Consider the following 12,609-nt stretch of genomic DNA (forward strand, 5'->3'; position numbering starts at 1 on the left):
CGGAGTACTGTCTGATAAGGAGGTTAGTTGCAGGATGAAAGGAAAGCTTTACAAGTCTGTGGTGAGGCCTGTGGTGCTGTATAGTGCAGAAACTTGGCCAATTACAAAAGCCGAAGAGAAAAAGATTGAAGTGGCAGAAAGGAGAATGTTAAGATGGGTGAGTGGGGTGGCAGGAAAGGATAGACTAAGGAATGAGTACACCAGGGGAACAGTGAACATGGGGTCCATAGGGAAGAAGGTTCAAGAAAATAAGCTAAGTTGGTATGGACATGTGCAGAGAAGAGGGGAGCACGACGTGGGAAGAAGAGTCGAAGACCTAGAAATCGAAGGAAGGATCAAGGAGAAGAGGAAGATCGAAACTGAGATGGAAAGACAAGGCAGCAGGGGATCTTTGGGAGAAAGGATGGCCCAGAGAAGAAGCAGTGGATAGGCATTTATGGAAGGGAAGGGTCCAGCAAAGCAACACCGACCCCACATGACGTGGGAAAAGGCTGAGATGATGATGATGAGATGTACAACAGTAAACTATTGTAGCAGTATGTGGATGTTCGCCTGCAACCTGTGAATGAGGCTTATTGAAAGTTAAACAGTAGTGCACTGGCCATATAACTGTGTATTATTGGGGGGTTGTGAACAGTGTTGAGTTAAGTACTGTGAAATGCAAATGTGCGCCTGTCAGCTACATCATTTAAAGTAATCGGTGTTGTACTTGCAGAACCCATTTTTCAGCCAGTTTAACAACACAGTACATTGACACTAAGAACAACAAACAAAGAAATAAAGCAGGAAACGTCGTCACAACTGCTGTGGCGAGTCAACTGTGGAGCTCTGCAGAAATTCAGGGTGGGTGCCGGGGCACGATGGTGACCCACTCCAGTCTCGCCTCTTCAGGCGAGTCTGGCATCTGTCAGGTGGACGTGCCCGGTGTTTCATCTGAGGTGATATCAGGGTGACTGTCGCCGGTGACTCCAGTGTCACGTATATTCTAGTAGCCACTCTCGGCGTCTTCTCTGTCGGTCCCTCTCTTTGTTACTTGCATTCGTGACACAGCAGCTACTGCTGCTGCTGCTGCTGCCAAACACTGCAAACGACAGCAAGTCATCTGAAATTGTAGCTGTGACTATTATACATTGTTGATGCTGACAAAACTCCGAAGTGGTTTTTTCACCCCTGTTTTCGCAGTCGAGCAGTTGTCTGAGCCTTCAGACTGGCAATTTGTCGTGGTCAGCAGGTAATTTGGCTCTAAAAGTGTGATAAGCTCGGCGATATGGCAGGTCCGGAATAATGTCCAGCACCCACGTTGTCACCCATCGTTCACAGGCATCAGAAACTTATCAGTGCATGATAATATATTCCGTGAGAGCAAAGCGAGTCTGTGGTCGGTCGGGCACAGACGGCAGGGCCCTTAACTGCAAAAATGGCACGGAAGAACCACTTCAGTTGATGGACGGACATTACATTGCTCCCGAGTGCAATTATCATGTGAAAAAAAAAGACCTGAATGATCAACATTTTCAAATGTGTCTTAATGTCAGTACCCAGTGTAGCAGAAAGATCAAATGCGAGGTGGCGTGTAGTCTGTCATATAGGTTTGACGTATTGTTTGCACCGTTTTAGCGTTCAGCTCATTACGATATACTGTGTTCACTTTGTGCATTTCAGGAAGGGAAACTTTAGTCATTGCTATACAAGAATCAGATGACATGCAATAGCGAGAGCTTCTGTAAAGTTTGGAAGGTAGGAGACGAGGTACTGCCAGAAGTAAAGCTGTGAGTACCGGGCGTGAGTCGTGCTTCAGTAGCTCAGATGGTAGAGCACTTGCCCACGAAAGGCAAAGGTCTCGAGTTCGAGTCTCGGTCGGGCACACAGTTTTAATCTGCCAGGAAGTTTCATATCAGCGCACACTCCGCTGCAGAGTGAAAATCTCATTCTGGAAACATTTTTTTGTACTGACAATGCACAAGACTTACATAGGAAATATACACAGAACTCAAGTAGTAGTAATCCGAGAGATAAGGCCAGTAGCGAGTCCAGGGAATTCCCCAAGTGTAAGTACTGAGCCGAGTTGTATCGGAACTGCTAACGAAGAGTAATTTTTGGAGACAGGTGCAGTGGTAGGTACGACCACCCGCAGTTCTCAGAGGTGCAAATGGCACTGGGGGTCAAAAGAGCGCAAACAGCCAGCGCCACAAATTCACACGGTGCTGCGGCAAGCGCGTGTCGTTTGGCCAGCCGGGAGTGAGTTTCTGTTGTCGGTGCAGGTTGCTGGTGTGTTGGGAGTGAATAGCCGTACGTGGAGCAGCTGTTGGCCTCTCTGTAACTGGAGGCTTAAGATCTCCTGTGGCCCCTATGTGGTGGTATAGCAGAAGCGTCACCACTGAGACCTCCAAAACATGGATTTTGTTGCACATTTCTGGAACCTTGTGAGTGTCTTCCATTGTCGTGATTCCAAATTTAACTGTCCACAAATTAAAATGGCCATACTTATACCATTTTCTTCGTTGTCAGAGTCACCAGTTATGTGGGTAAACCTTACACACCAAAGAAATAACATACACCGAATTGTAGCTACACAAACGTACAAGAAGTAACACATATTATTACAGATGGTTGCCGGATCGATTATTCTCACATATTCAAAGATTATGTGTGTACATCACACGTTAGGAGTGATTCTGTAGTGAGGTGGGCTCTCTCCCACTGTGCCGCTACTCTCCACCTCACCGCCCCTCACAGGAGCCTGCCTGCTGCCTCCAGCCTGCCGACAATTGCCTCCTAGTGTCAGAATCCCTCAGAGATTCTCATATTTTGTTAATATTTGTCAGTAAGCTGAAGACAGGTGAGTACAGTGTCAGTTCTTTGTTTATTAGCTGAGACGTCTCTACAGGCATTTTTGTCAAAGTGAAGTGTAGTGCTAGGATGACTGCACATCACATACCTCACTCCTCATATATGTACTTCTGTGGCTATTGAGTAATTCGTTTGTCTGACATAAAAACCATGTTGTTATAAATGTGGATAATATAAACAGAGATTATGCTTTCATATTTATCATACATCAAATAAGCACTTTCACTCTTGAAAAAGTGTTCATTTCATCCCTGTTTATGAAATAATACTGGATTGGTGGGTTAGGTATTACAAGAATTATGCTTAATTAGACAAATTTTGTGTTCTTCTAATACGTGTGCTGATACAGAAGCTGTTAAATGTCGAAGCTGTGATGCCTCGAGATTTTGAATAAGTGTTTTATTACACTTTTTGTGAGTCAGTAATTTGTTTCCCCACTTTTGTCTGTTGACAGTCAGTGAAGATTGTCCGAGCCACAAGACTTGCATTAGTTCTCAGTGCAGAGATGTGTGTGATGGAACCTGTGGAATAAATGCAAAATGTGAGGCACGGAATCATGTGCCCATATGCTCTTGCCCCGCTGGGTACTCTGGCGACCCTTTCGTGCATTGCCGCAATGATCCAGGTGAGTACTTCTCGTGTGAGTGGTTGAGTGAATGAGATTAGTGTGAGAGGGATAGAGGACACACTCTCAGTTCATAGTACACATCTGTACAGGAAATATGTGGTAGCAGCTTCAATAGATTTGGTCACCTGCCACCTCAGTTTCCCCTTCTGAAGTTGATAAATTTGTAAAATATCTTGAAAATAAAAGTTCATTTGGAGTACACAGCATTTTAAATAAAATACAAAAATGCTGTACTCAGCTAATAAACAACATATTTCTGAAATTTGTAATTAGTCATTAATTCACAATACTTGGCAAGAGAGGGTAACATATTCCACTATTAAACCATTTTAAAAGAAATTTTTTATATCCAATGTAAATAATTACTGATCTGTTTTGTTACTGACATTTTTGCCTAACCTTTCTGATTAAGTAATATGTTATCAAATGGTGTCCATCGTGGTAATAATATCACATTCAAAACTCACAAACTGATCTTTAAAAGAAATGCTCAACTGATGCTGCCATTAATACATTCACTTGCCATATTTGGGTAATCATTAAATCACGAAATGACAGCAGTTAGTGCGTTTTGTTAGCTACTCAATGGATCCATGGGATTCTGTGAATCTTAATATTGCAGGGTGATTATAATTAAAGTTCCAGTTTCAAAATACTGTAAAAAATGAACCGTTGCTCAGAATAATGTCAAATTTGAACAGAATATTGAAGAAGGGGGAATCATTATGAAAACAATAAATAAATTTTTCCATTAGATGATGCTCTAAGCATCATAACATAAATGGGTTCAGCTACAAATGACGATAAATCACAATACGATGGCTACGGTGTGAGTTGCACATTAAACCAACTGTGCTATGCAATGTGCATGACTGCACAAGTTTGACTTTCAACAGCTGTGGCACTGGTAGGTATGCCCATCCACCATGCCAATGTCATACCACGTCTAATGGGAAAAGTCAATTTGTACCGTATTTACCCTATTATAAGACCAGTTTTTTCCCAAAAACATCAGTAAAAAATTGCAGGGTCATCTTATATTCACATATCAATCTATGCTTGCTGAGATCAACATTTTTACATAGTTTAATAAATAGATATAGAGGTATTTTTACATTTTCAAATGAAGCTTTCGCTATCGAGATCTCAGCCAGATTTATTTTTAAGAATTTGTAAGGGTGGGATGAGCAAATGATACTGAAGCCCCAACAGCTAGAGATTTCCTGATACGCTGAAGCATTCGATGCAGTGTCGATCTCGCTCGAACAGTTGAGGAAATTAGACTTGCGCGGCACTAGTGCGAGGGATGCACGGGAAACTAGCGACCACAACAGTCTACTGCTCTGTTTAAAATTTGATAATTTTGTGAAACCAAAGAGGACGCAGCAATAAATTCTATCATCTTGTAAACTCTTGTTTTATTTGAACAGGTTTACAATAAAAGGTTTTGGTGAGTTTTCACAGTCTAGGCAATACAATAGTGAATTATTACCAACAGTGCTGCATTCTGTACACAGCATTTTATTTCCACGTAATACAATATGTAGCATCCATTAAATATGAAAGCACAGAGCGTATACTAATTGTGGCCCCAGAAGAGAGCATGTACATTGTCCATCAGTGATGTCATTGTTCAGAGTCCCCAAAGACCAACCCACCCCCTCCCGGCCCGGGGAGTGCAGAGCACGGGGGGGAGGCGCAGTTACTGCTGCCGCTTACGTGAATTTGTAATCTGTGAGGTGTTGCGGGAAGCGTCGTGGTCGGCCGTACACCGAGGTGGGAGGTGGTGCTCTGTCGTCCACTGCCCTCGGCTGTCGCACGGGTGATGCTGGTCATTCAAGTTCCATCAACATCTGTGGTGGCAATAAAAGTGGTGTAGAATCAGTGGAGAGATCTTCCAAGGTCTACACCAGCTGCACAATGGTTGACAGCCACCGTTGTCAGATTGCCATCGCCCTGGATTCGGAAAGTTTTATCGCTGCAGTCGATGACTTGGTATGGACCCTCGTACGGAGTCATGAGTGCAGGTCAGACCGTGTCGTCTCGTCACACAGCATGACAGATTGTGTCGTGACCGGTGCCTTGTATACAAAAGTAGGCAGTGTTGTGTGGGGCTGTGGTGATGCACTGAATTCTTATCCATACTGGTTTTAGTAGTTCCAGTAATGGTTGCGGGTCGTTGTCTGTGGGTGGCTTGAAAAGGTCCTGTGGTAGTTGCAGTATGTCTCCACATAGCAGTTCGGCAAGCGACACCTGTAAATCCTCTTTTGCAGTGTTATGCACCCCTAGCGAGACTTGAGGGAGCACTTCCCCCCCATTCACCACTGTGACACATGAGTGCTGCTTTCATTTCTGTGCCACTTCTCAACGAGACTGTTACTATGTGGGTGATTGCTGTCATACACCAGAGGTCGATGCCCCACGTGTTGCGTAATGCTTCAAACAACGAGACGTCTACTGTCGTCCTCCATTGTTATCATGAGTGGGCAGCTGAACTGGGCGATCTACATTTGCGCAAATGTCGTAGCTGTGGCTTTTGCCATCATATCGGTCATCGGTGTCACCTCAACTCGTCGTGTCACCCCCATCAGTCATTGAGAGGATATATTTTTATCCTGAAGATTCCAGTAAAGGGCCAACAAGGTCCAAAGGAATGTGATAAAATCATCCCCACAGAACTGTGAAGTGGCCTAGTGGCGATTGTGTCTGACGACCGACTTTGCTTTGTTGGCAGGCAGTGCATGCGTGTGTCCATACTTTGCTGTCTCTTTTAACATCCAGGTGTATGAAATTGTCAGTGACAAGTTCATTGTGGGGCATATTACTGGATGGGAGAGATTTTGCAACGACTGGAAAATGGCTTTGTGAAAGGGCGCTGGAACCAGTGGCTGTCGTTTTCCAAGCGAAGTATCACAGAGTAGATCTCCGTCTGTCTCTGCTAGCTGACATTGTCCAAACCTCAGACTGGTTGCTGGGTCAGAAGCAAGCACCGTAATTGACAGATCTGATGTCTGTTCCTGTGCCATTTGGAAGTAGTTCAGTTGAAGCGATATAGTATTGACCTGCCCATAAGTAGCAGATGTCCATTGTAAATTGAGAAATATAGTTCAAGTATCTAAATTGTCTCGGAGTAACTCATGTCAACAGATGTCGCATCACGTCCACAATCAGTTTATGGTTTTTTGTAAATCGCAATTGCTCGCCCGTCAATATCTTCTCTGAAATAGCGGACAGCTTCGTAGGTTGCTAAAAGTTCTCAGTGAAATGCAGAGTACTGCGTTTGGGCTTTTGAGAGCTTTTTGTAGAAAAACCAGAGCGGCTCCACTTGCTCATTGTTGGAGTTGGAGTATCGTGCCTATTGCTACCGTGCTGGCATCAGTAGTGAATGTAAGAGTGAGCCCAGCACCGGGTGGGGTAAAGGCAGTGCCGAAACCAAACTGTCAACTGAACGTGCGAAAGCCATTTGCATGTCTTCGGTCCATGTAAGCTGGTGATGTCCATGGGTGTTTGGTCATTTTAGCAGCAGAGGATCAAGTAGGTAAAAAGATGAGGGCTAGTAGCAATCCTTGGGTAACAGAAGAAATATTGAATTTAATTGATGAACGGAGAAAACATAAAAATGCAGTAAATGAAGCAGGCAAAAAGGAATACAAACGTCTCAAAAATGAGATCAACAGGAAGTGCAAAATGGCTAAGCAGGGATGGCTAGAGGACAAATGTAAGGATGTAGAGGCTTATCTCACTAGTGGTAAGATAGGTACTGCTTACAGGGAAATTAAAGAAACCTTTGGAGAAAAGAGAACCACTTGTAAGAATATCAAGAGCTCAGATGGAAACCCAATTCTAAGCAGAGAAGGGAAAGCACAAAGGTGGAAGGAGTATATAGAGGGTCTATGCAAGGGTGATGTACTTGAGGACAATATTATGGAAATTGAAGAGGATGTAGATGAAGATGAAATGGGAGATATGATACTGCGTGAAGAGGTTGACAGTGCACTGAAAGACCTGAGTCGAAACATGGCCCCGGGAGTAGACAACATTCCATTAGAACTACTGACAGCCTTGGGAGAGCCAGTCCTGACAAAACTTTACCATCTGGTGAGCAGGATGCATGAGACAGGCGAAATACCCTCAGACATCAAGAAGAATATAATAATTCCAATCCCAAAGAAAGCAGGTGTTGACTGGTAGAAGTTGACCTCAGGGAAGATCAGTTTGGATTCTGTAGAAATGTTGGAACATGTGAGGCAATACTGACCTTACGACTTATCGTAGAAGAAAGATTAAGGAAAGGCAAACCTACATTCCTAGCATTTGTAGACTTAGAGAAAGCTTTTGACAATGTTGACTAGAATTCTCTCTTTCAAATTCTTAAGGTGGCAGGGGTAAAATACAGGGAGCGAAAGGCTATTTACAATTTGTACAGAAAACAGATGGCAGTTATAAGAATCGAGGGGCATGAAAGGGAAGCTGTGGTTGGGAAGGGAGTGAGACAGGGTTGTAGCCTCTCCCCAATGTTATTCAATCCGTTTATTGAGCAAGCAGTAAAGGAAACAAACAAAAATTCAGAGTAGGTATTAAAATCCATGGAGAAGAAATAAAAACTTTGAGGTTCGCCGATGACATTGTAATTCTGTCAGAGATGGCAAAGGACTTGGAAGAGCAGTTGAACCAAATGGACAGTGTCTTGAAAAGAGGATATAAGATGAACATCAACAAAAGCAAAATAAGGATAATGGAATGTAGTCGAATTAAGTCGGGTGATGCTGAGGGAATTAGATTAGGAAATGAGACACTTAAAGTAGTAAATGAGTTTTGCTATTTGGGGAGCAAAATAACTGATGATGGTCGAAGTAGAGAGGATGTAAAATGTAGACTGGCAATGGCAAGGGAAGCATTTCTGAAGAAGAGAAATTTGTTAACATCGAGTATAGATTTAAGTGTCAGGAAGCCGTTTCTGAAAGTATTTGTATGGAGTGTAGCCATGTATGGAAGTGGAACATGGACGATAAATAGTTTGGACAAGAAGAGAATAGAAGCTTTCAAAATGTGGTGCTACAGAAGAATGCTGAAGATTAGATGGGTAGATCATGTAACTAATGAGGAGGTATTGAATAGGATTGGGAGAAGAGGCGTTTGTGGCACAACTTGACTAGAAGAAGGGACTGGTTGGTAGGACATGTTCTGAGACATTGAGGGATCACCAATTTAGTATGGGAGGGTAGCGTGGAGGGTAAAAATCGTAGAGGGAGACCAAGAGATGAATACACTAAGCAGATTCAGAAGGATGTAGGTTGCAGTAGGTACTGGGAGATGAAGAAGCTTGCACAGGATAGAGTAGCATGGAGAGCTGCATCAAACCAGTCACAGGACTGAAGACCACAACAACAACAACGAGTGTGCAGAGCTTCTGCAGAGCTACTAGAGCACTGTCAGTTCTTGTAAAGAGCTTCACCAGCGGCACACAATGCTGCATTGCAGCAGTTGTGCCGAGTACCTCAGATGCAAACTGAAGGACAGCCATGTAACCTGTGTCCTTTATTTTGCATATTCTGTTGCTAACAGCACCATCTTGCAGTAAAATTGTGATTAAATTTCATTAATTTTTTTCCATAATGTTTCTCCCTTTGATAAATGTCATTTAAACTTGATGTCATTCGGAAGAGTGGTTGCTACAGCATTTTGAATCTGGAACCTTGAATATTTCTGGGCATGCACATTGGTCAAAACTTAAGCTGGAAAGATGACATCAATTATTTATCCCACAGGCTCAGTTCAGCATGTTTTGCATTGAGGATAATATATAAAATATGCAGCAGACAGTGTGCTAGATTAGTGTATTTTGCTTTATTGCAGTCTATTGTGTATTTTGGTGTGTAGTATTCTGGGGTAAAACTAAATCATACTTAATAGATACATTCAAACTACAGAAAAGAGCTATTCAAATTACAACACACAATTCTCCAAGAACTCACTGTATGCCTCTCTCCTAACAATTACATATACTCACATCATCAGTGTGTATATTTATAAGCATTCTGTGTTCAAGAGCAAACCTGAACAACTTACCTACCAAGGACAACTGCTGCAATTTTAATACTTACAATTGTAAAAATTTACATGCAGAAACAGTAAGAATAATACAAACCCAAAAGCATGTAAGTTATATTGGAATAAAAATTTACAATGCTCTGCCAGTTTGAATGAAGGAAATAACAGAAGAAGTAAAATTTAAGACTGAGTTTAACAATTACCTTTCAAGTAAAAGTTTGTAGGACATAGATGAGTACTTTGAATGTGTGTAAAATTAGTCTTAACATTTATGTACATGCTCATGACAATGTTGTACTCTGAAAAATGCATTGAAAACACATATTTAAGTGATATTCTGTTATTATGTTTGTTTTACATGTACTTTGCGTGTTAATTACACTTGTAATAGTTCATATATTTTGTAAATGCTTTACAGGAAGACGATAAATTGAAATGAAATTAATCATCCTGTATGTTAGGAAAAAATGAAGTTATTTTTTAAATTAACTGTGTAGCCAACAAATGGATCAAAAGTTTCTCAGTTGTGAAATGGAAAATATCCCTTTGAAATAGTAACAGTACAAATCAATTTATTATCCTCTAGGCACATACTTATTCCCTAACAATGTGTTGGTGCATCCACTCTTGTATTAACAGTTACACTCGTTTTACAGTCACGTTGCCTTTTTCAATTCTGTACTAACAGCAGCGTGTACTGCCATTAAGCCATTTTGATCATAAATTTCATAACTAATTCTGCGCACCTTTCCGCTGATAAACCAAATCGTAAACCATTTTTACCCTGCAATATGACATAATACTTTCAACTTGTAATCATACTGTCTCACAAATTCTTCAAAAAATTTATCCACAGCACATCTGCACATGACTGCTCTGCACACAAGGCCATCAACGACTCTCCACCCACTATTTGTCTGCCAAAAACATGAAATTTATTTTTAATTTAATTATGATTCTTTTCAAAGAAAATGTGTGTAATTATGAATTTTCAAATCTGTTCCATAAAGTATGTGTGTAATTATGAATTTTCAAATCTATTCCATAAAGTATCCAACAATATTTCATCATTCACCAGTTAACATTCTATTACCAGACTGTAAAAACATGTGTAACTTCACACAAAATTTTGTCATGTGCATAAAAAATGAAATTTTTGTAAAACAAACAACTTTTCTAATTCAAACATAGTGGTCACTTTTCTTGTTATTCTGGCATTATTTAAACTTATTACCATCACAAGTATGATTTTCAGATTTTTAAAAAACCAATAGTGCACTTTGCACATCTTTATAATTTTAGATAACATTACTGGGAAATAGAGACTGTTTATTACTAATTTTATTTAAAGAGAAGGCTGTCTGTCTGGACTGGAAATGATTGGAACAAATCTGGAGGCAGCATGATCCACTAAATTATTAGGTACTAAATGAATCTGACTAAAAAACGTAGGCATCTTAATTTTATACATTCTTGTACATATATATAAAACAATAATCAAGCAATGGAAAATCCAGGATGGAATGTAACAGTATTATGCAAACACAACTCACACACATGACTCAGGCAACTGAAGCCACACTGCAGTAAAACAATAATGTACATCACAAGAGATATTTGAGAGTGGATCGCAAATGCTAGTGTACCTGACTGCAACACACAGCAGGAAATACATGAAGCACACCTCAACTGGTGATGATAATGCTTGAAAATTACCTCAGAAGTCAGATATCCAGTTACTAAGAGCTGTGTCTGGAAACCTGAATGCCAGCATTCATGACCCTAGCGTACCAAAGAAACTCATAAGACTATAAGAGGGAAAGAAATTTTATGGTGTTTAAGAGTGTGTATCAAATTAAATTTGTGTATATTATTCTTTATAATGGGTGCAATTGCCCAAGACTGCCGTCGTCTCGTTGAGTTTGCATGTGTGTGTGTGTGTGTGTGTGTGTGTGTGTGTGTGTGTGTGTGTGTGTGTGCGTGCATGCCTGTCATCTATTGTTGATGAAGACCTTACTGGGCGAAAGCTTTATTTAGTGGAGATGCTGAGTTGCAGATAGGCACAACAAAAACACTGTCACAAATAAAGCTTTTGGCCAGTAAGGACCTCGTCAATGATAGACAACAGACACACACACACGACTGCAGTCTCAGACTTCTGAAACCACACTGCTATAAAAGAATAATATACATCACAAAAGATATTTGAGATTGAATTGCAAATGCTAGTGTACCTGATCACAACACGCAGCAGGAGGACATATACGAAGCACACCTCAACTGCTGATAATGCTTGAAAATATCCTTAGTACTCAGATATCCAGTTACTAAGAACTGTGCCTCGAAACCTAAATGCCAGCATTCACAACCCTAGCTTACCAAAGAAACTCTTAAGACTATATGGTGGAAAAGAAATTTTATGGTGTTAAAGAGTGTGTATTGAATTAAATTTGTGTATATTATTCATTATAATGGTTGTAGTTGCCTGAGACTGCAGTTGTGTGTGTGAGCTTGAGTTTGCATGTGTGTGTGTGTGTGTGTGTGTGTGTGTGTGTGTGTGTGTGTGTGTGTGTGTGTGTCTCTTACTGTCGTCTATTGTTGACAAAGGCCTTACTGGCTGAAAGCTTTATTTGCGACAGTCTTTTTGTTGTGCCTATCTGCAGCTCAGCATTTCTGCTATATGTCGAGTAGCAACTTTACTTTTTATAATATTGTTATAATTAATTGTGCTAGAGAGTGTAATCAAAGCGGTTGCTTCTTAGAAAATAAGTGATAATGAATGTTTTATGTTGTTGATATGTCCTATGTTTCTCATACATTCACTGCTCACAGTGTAATCTTACAGGATAAATAAAATTCAATTAAATTCAATTAAAAAAGTCATCTTCTTGAGCAATGGTTGATGCTTTCACAGACTCATCTCTAAATGTGCTATCTTGTCTGACTGGAGTCTAGGCTGTGAGCACATATAAGACAATTTGTTGCACCATTTGTGAAAATGACTAGATAAGCCATTCTGAAATAAATCAACTTGTTTGTTTCTTTCTGTATAATGAATAAAATTCACTGCATAGATGCTC

The 12,609-nt window shown here is 40.8% G+C and overlaps 1 protein-coding gene across 1 annotated transcript in view; it reads left to right on the plus strand.

Annotated features, from left to right (window-relative positions):
• The window catches only part of LOC124544724 (neurogenic locus notch homolog protein 1-like), a 132,174-nt gene that overhangs the window by 67,846 nt on the left and 51,719 nt on the right, over positions 1–12,609 (plus strand). Inside the window, exon 4 of the mRNA XM_047123370.1 lies at positions 3,305–3,475. Within this exon, the coding sequence (XP_046979326.1) occupies positions 3,305–3,475 (171 nt within the window). The remainder of the gene's footprint in view (positions 1–3,304; positions 3,476–12,609) is intronic.

Source organism: Schistocerca americana, chromosome 8 (assembly GCF_021461395.2).
Source record: "Schistocerca americana isolate TAMUIC-IGC-003095 chromosome 8, iqSchAmer2.1, whole genome shotgun sequence".
NCBI lineage: Eukaryota > Metazoa > Arthropoda > Insecta > Orthoptera > Acrididae > Schistocerca > Schistocerca americana.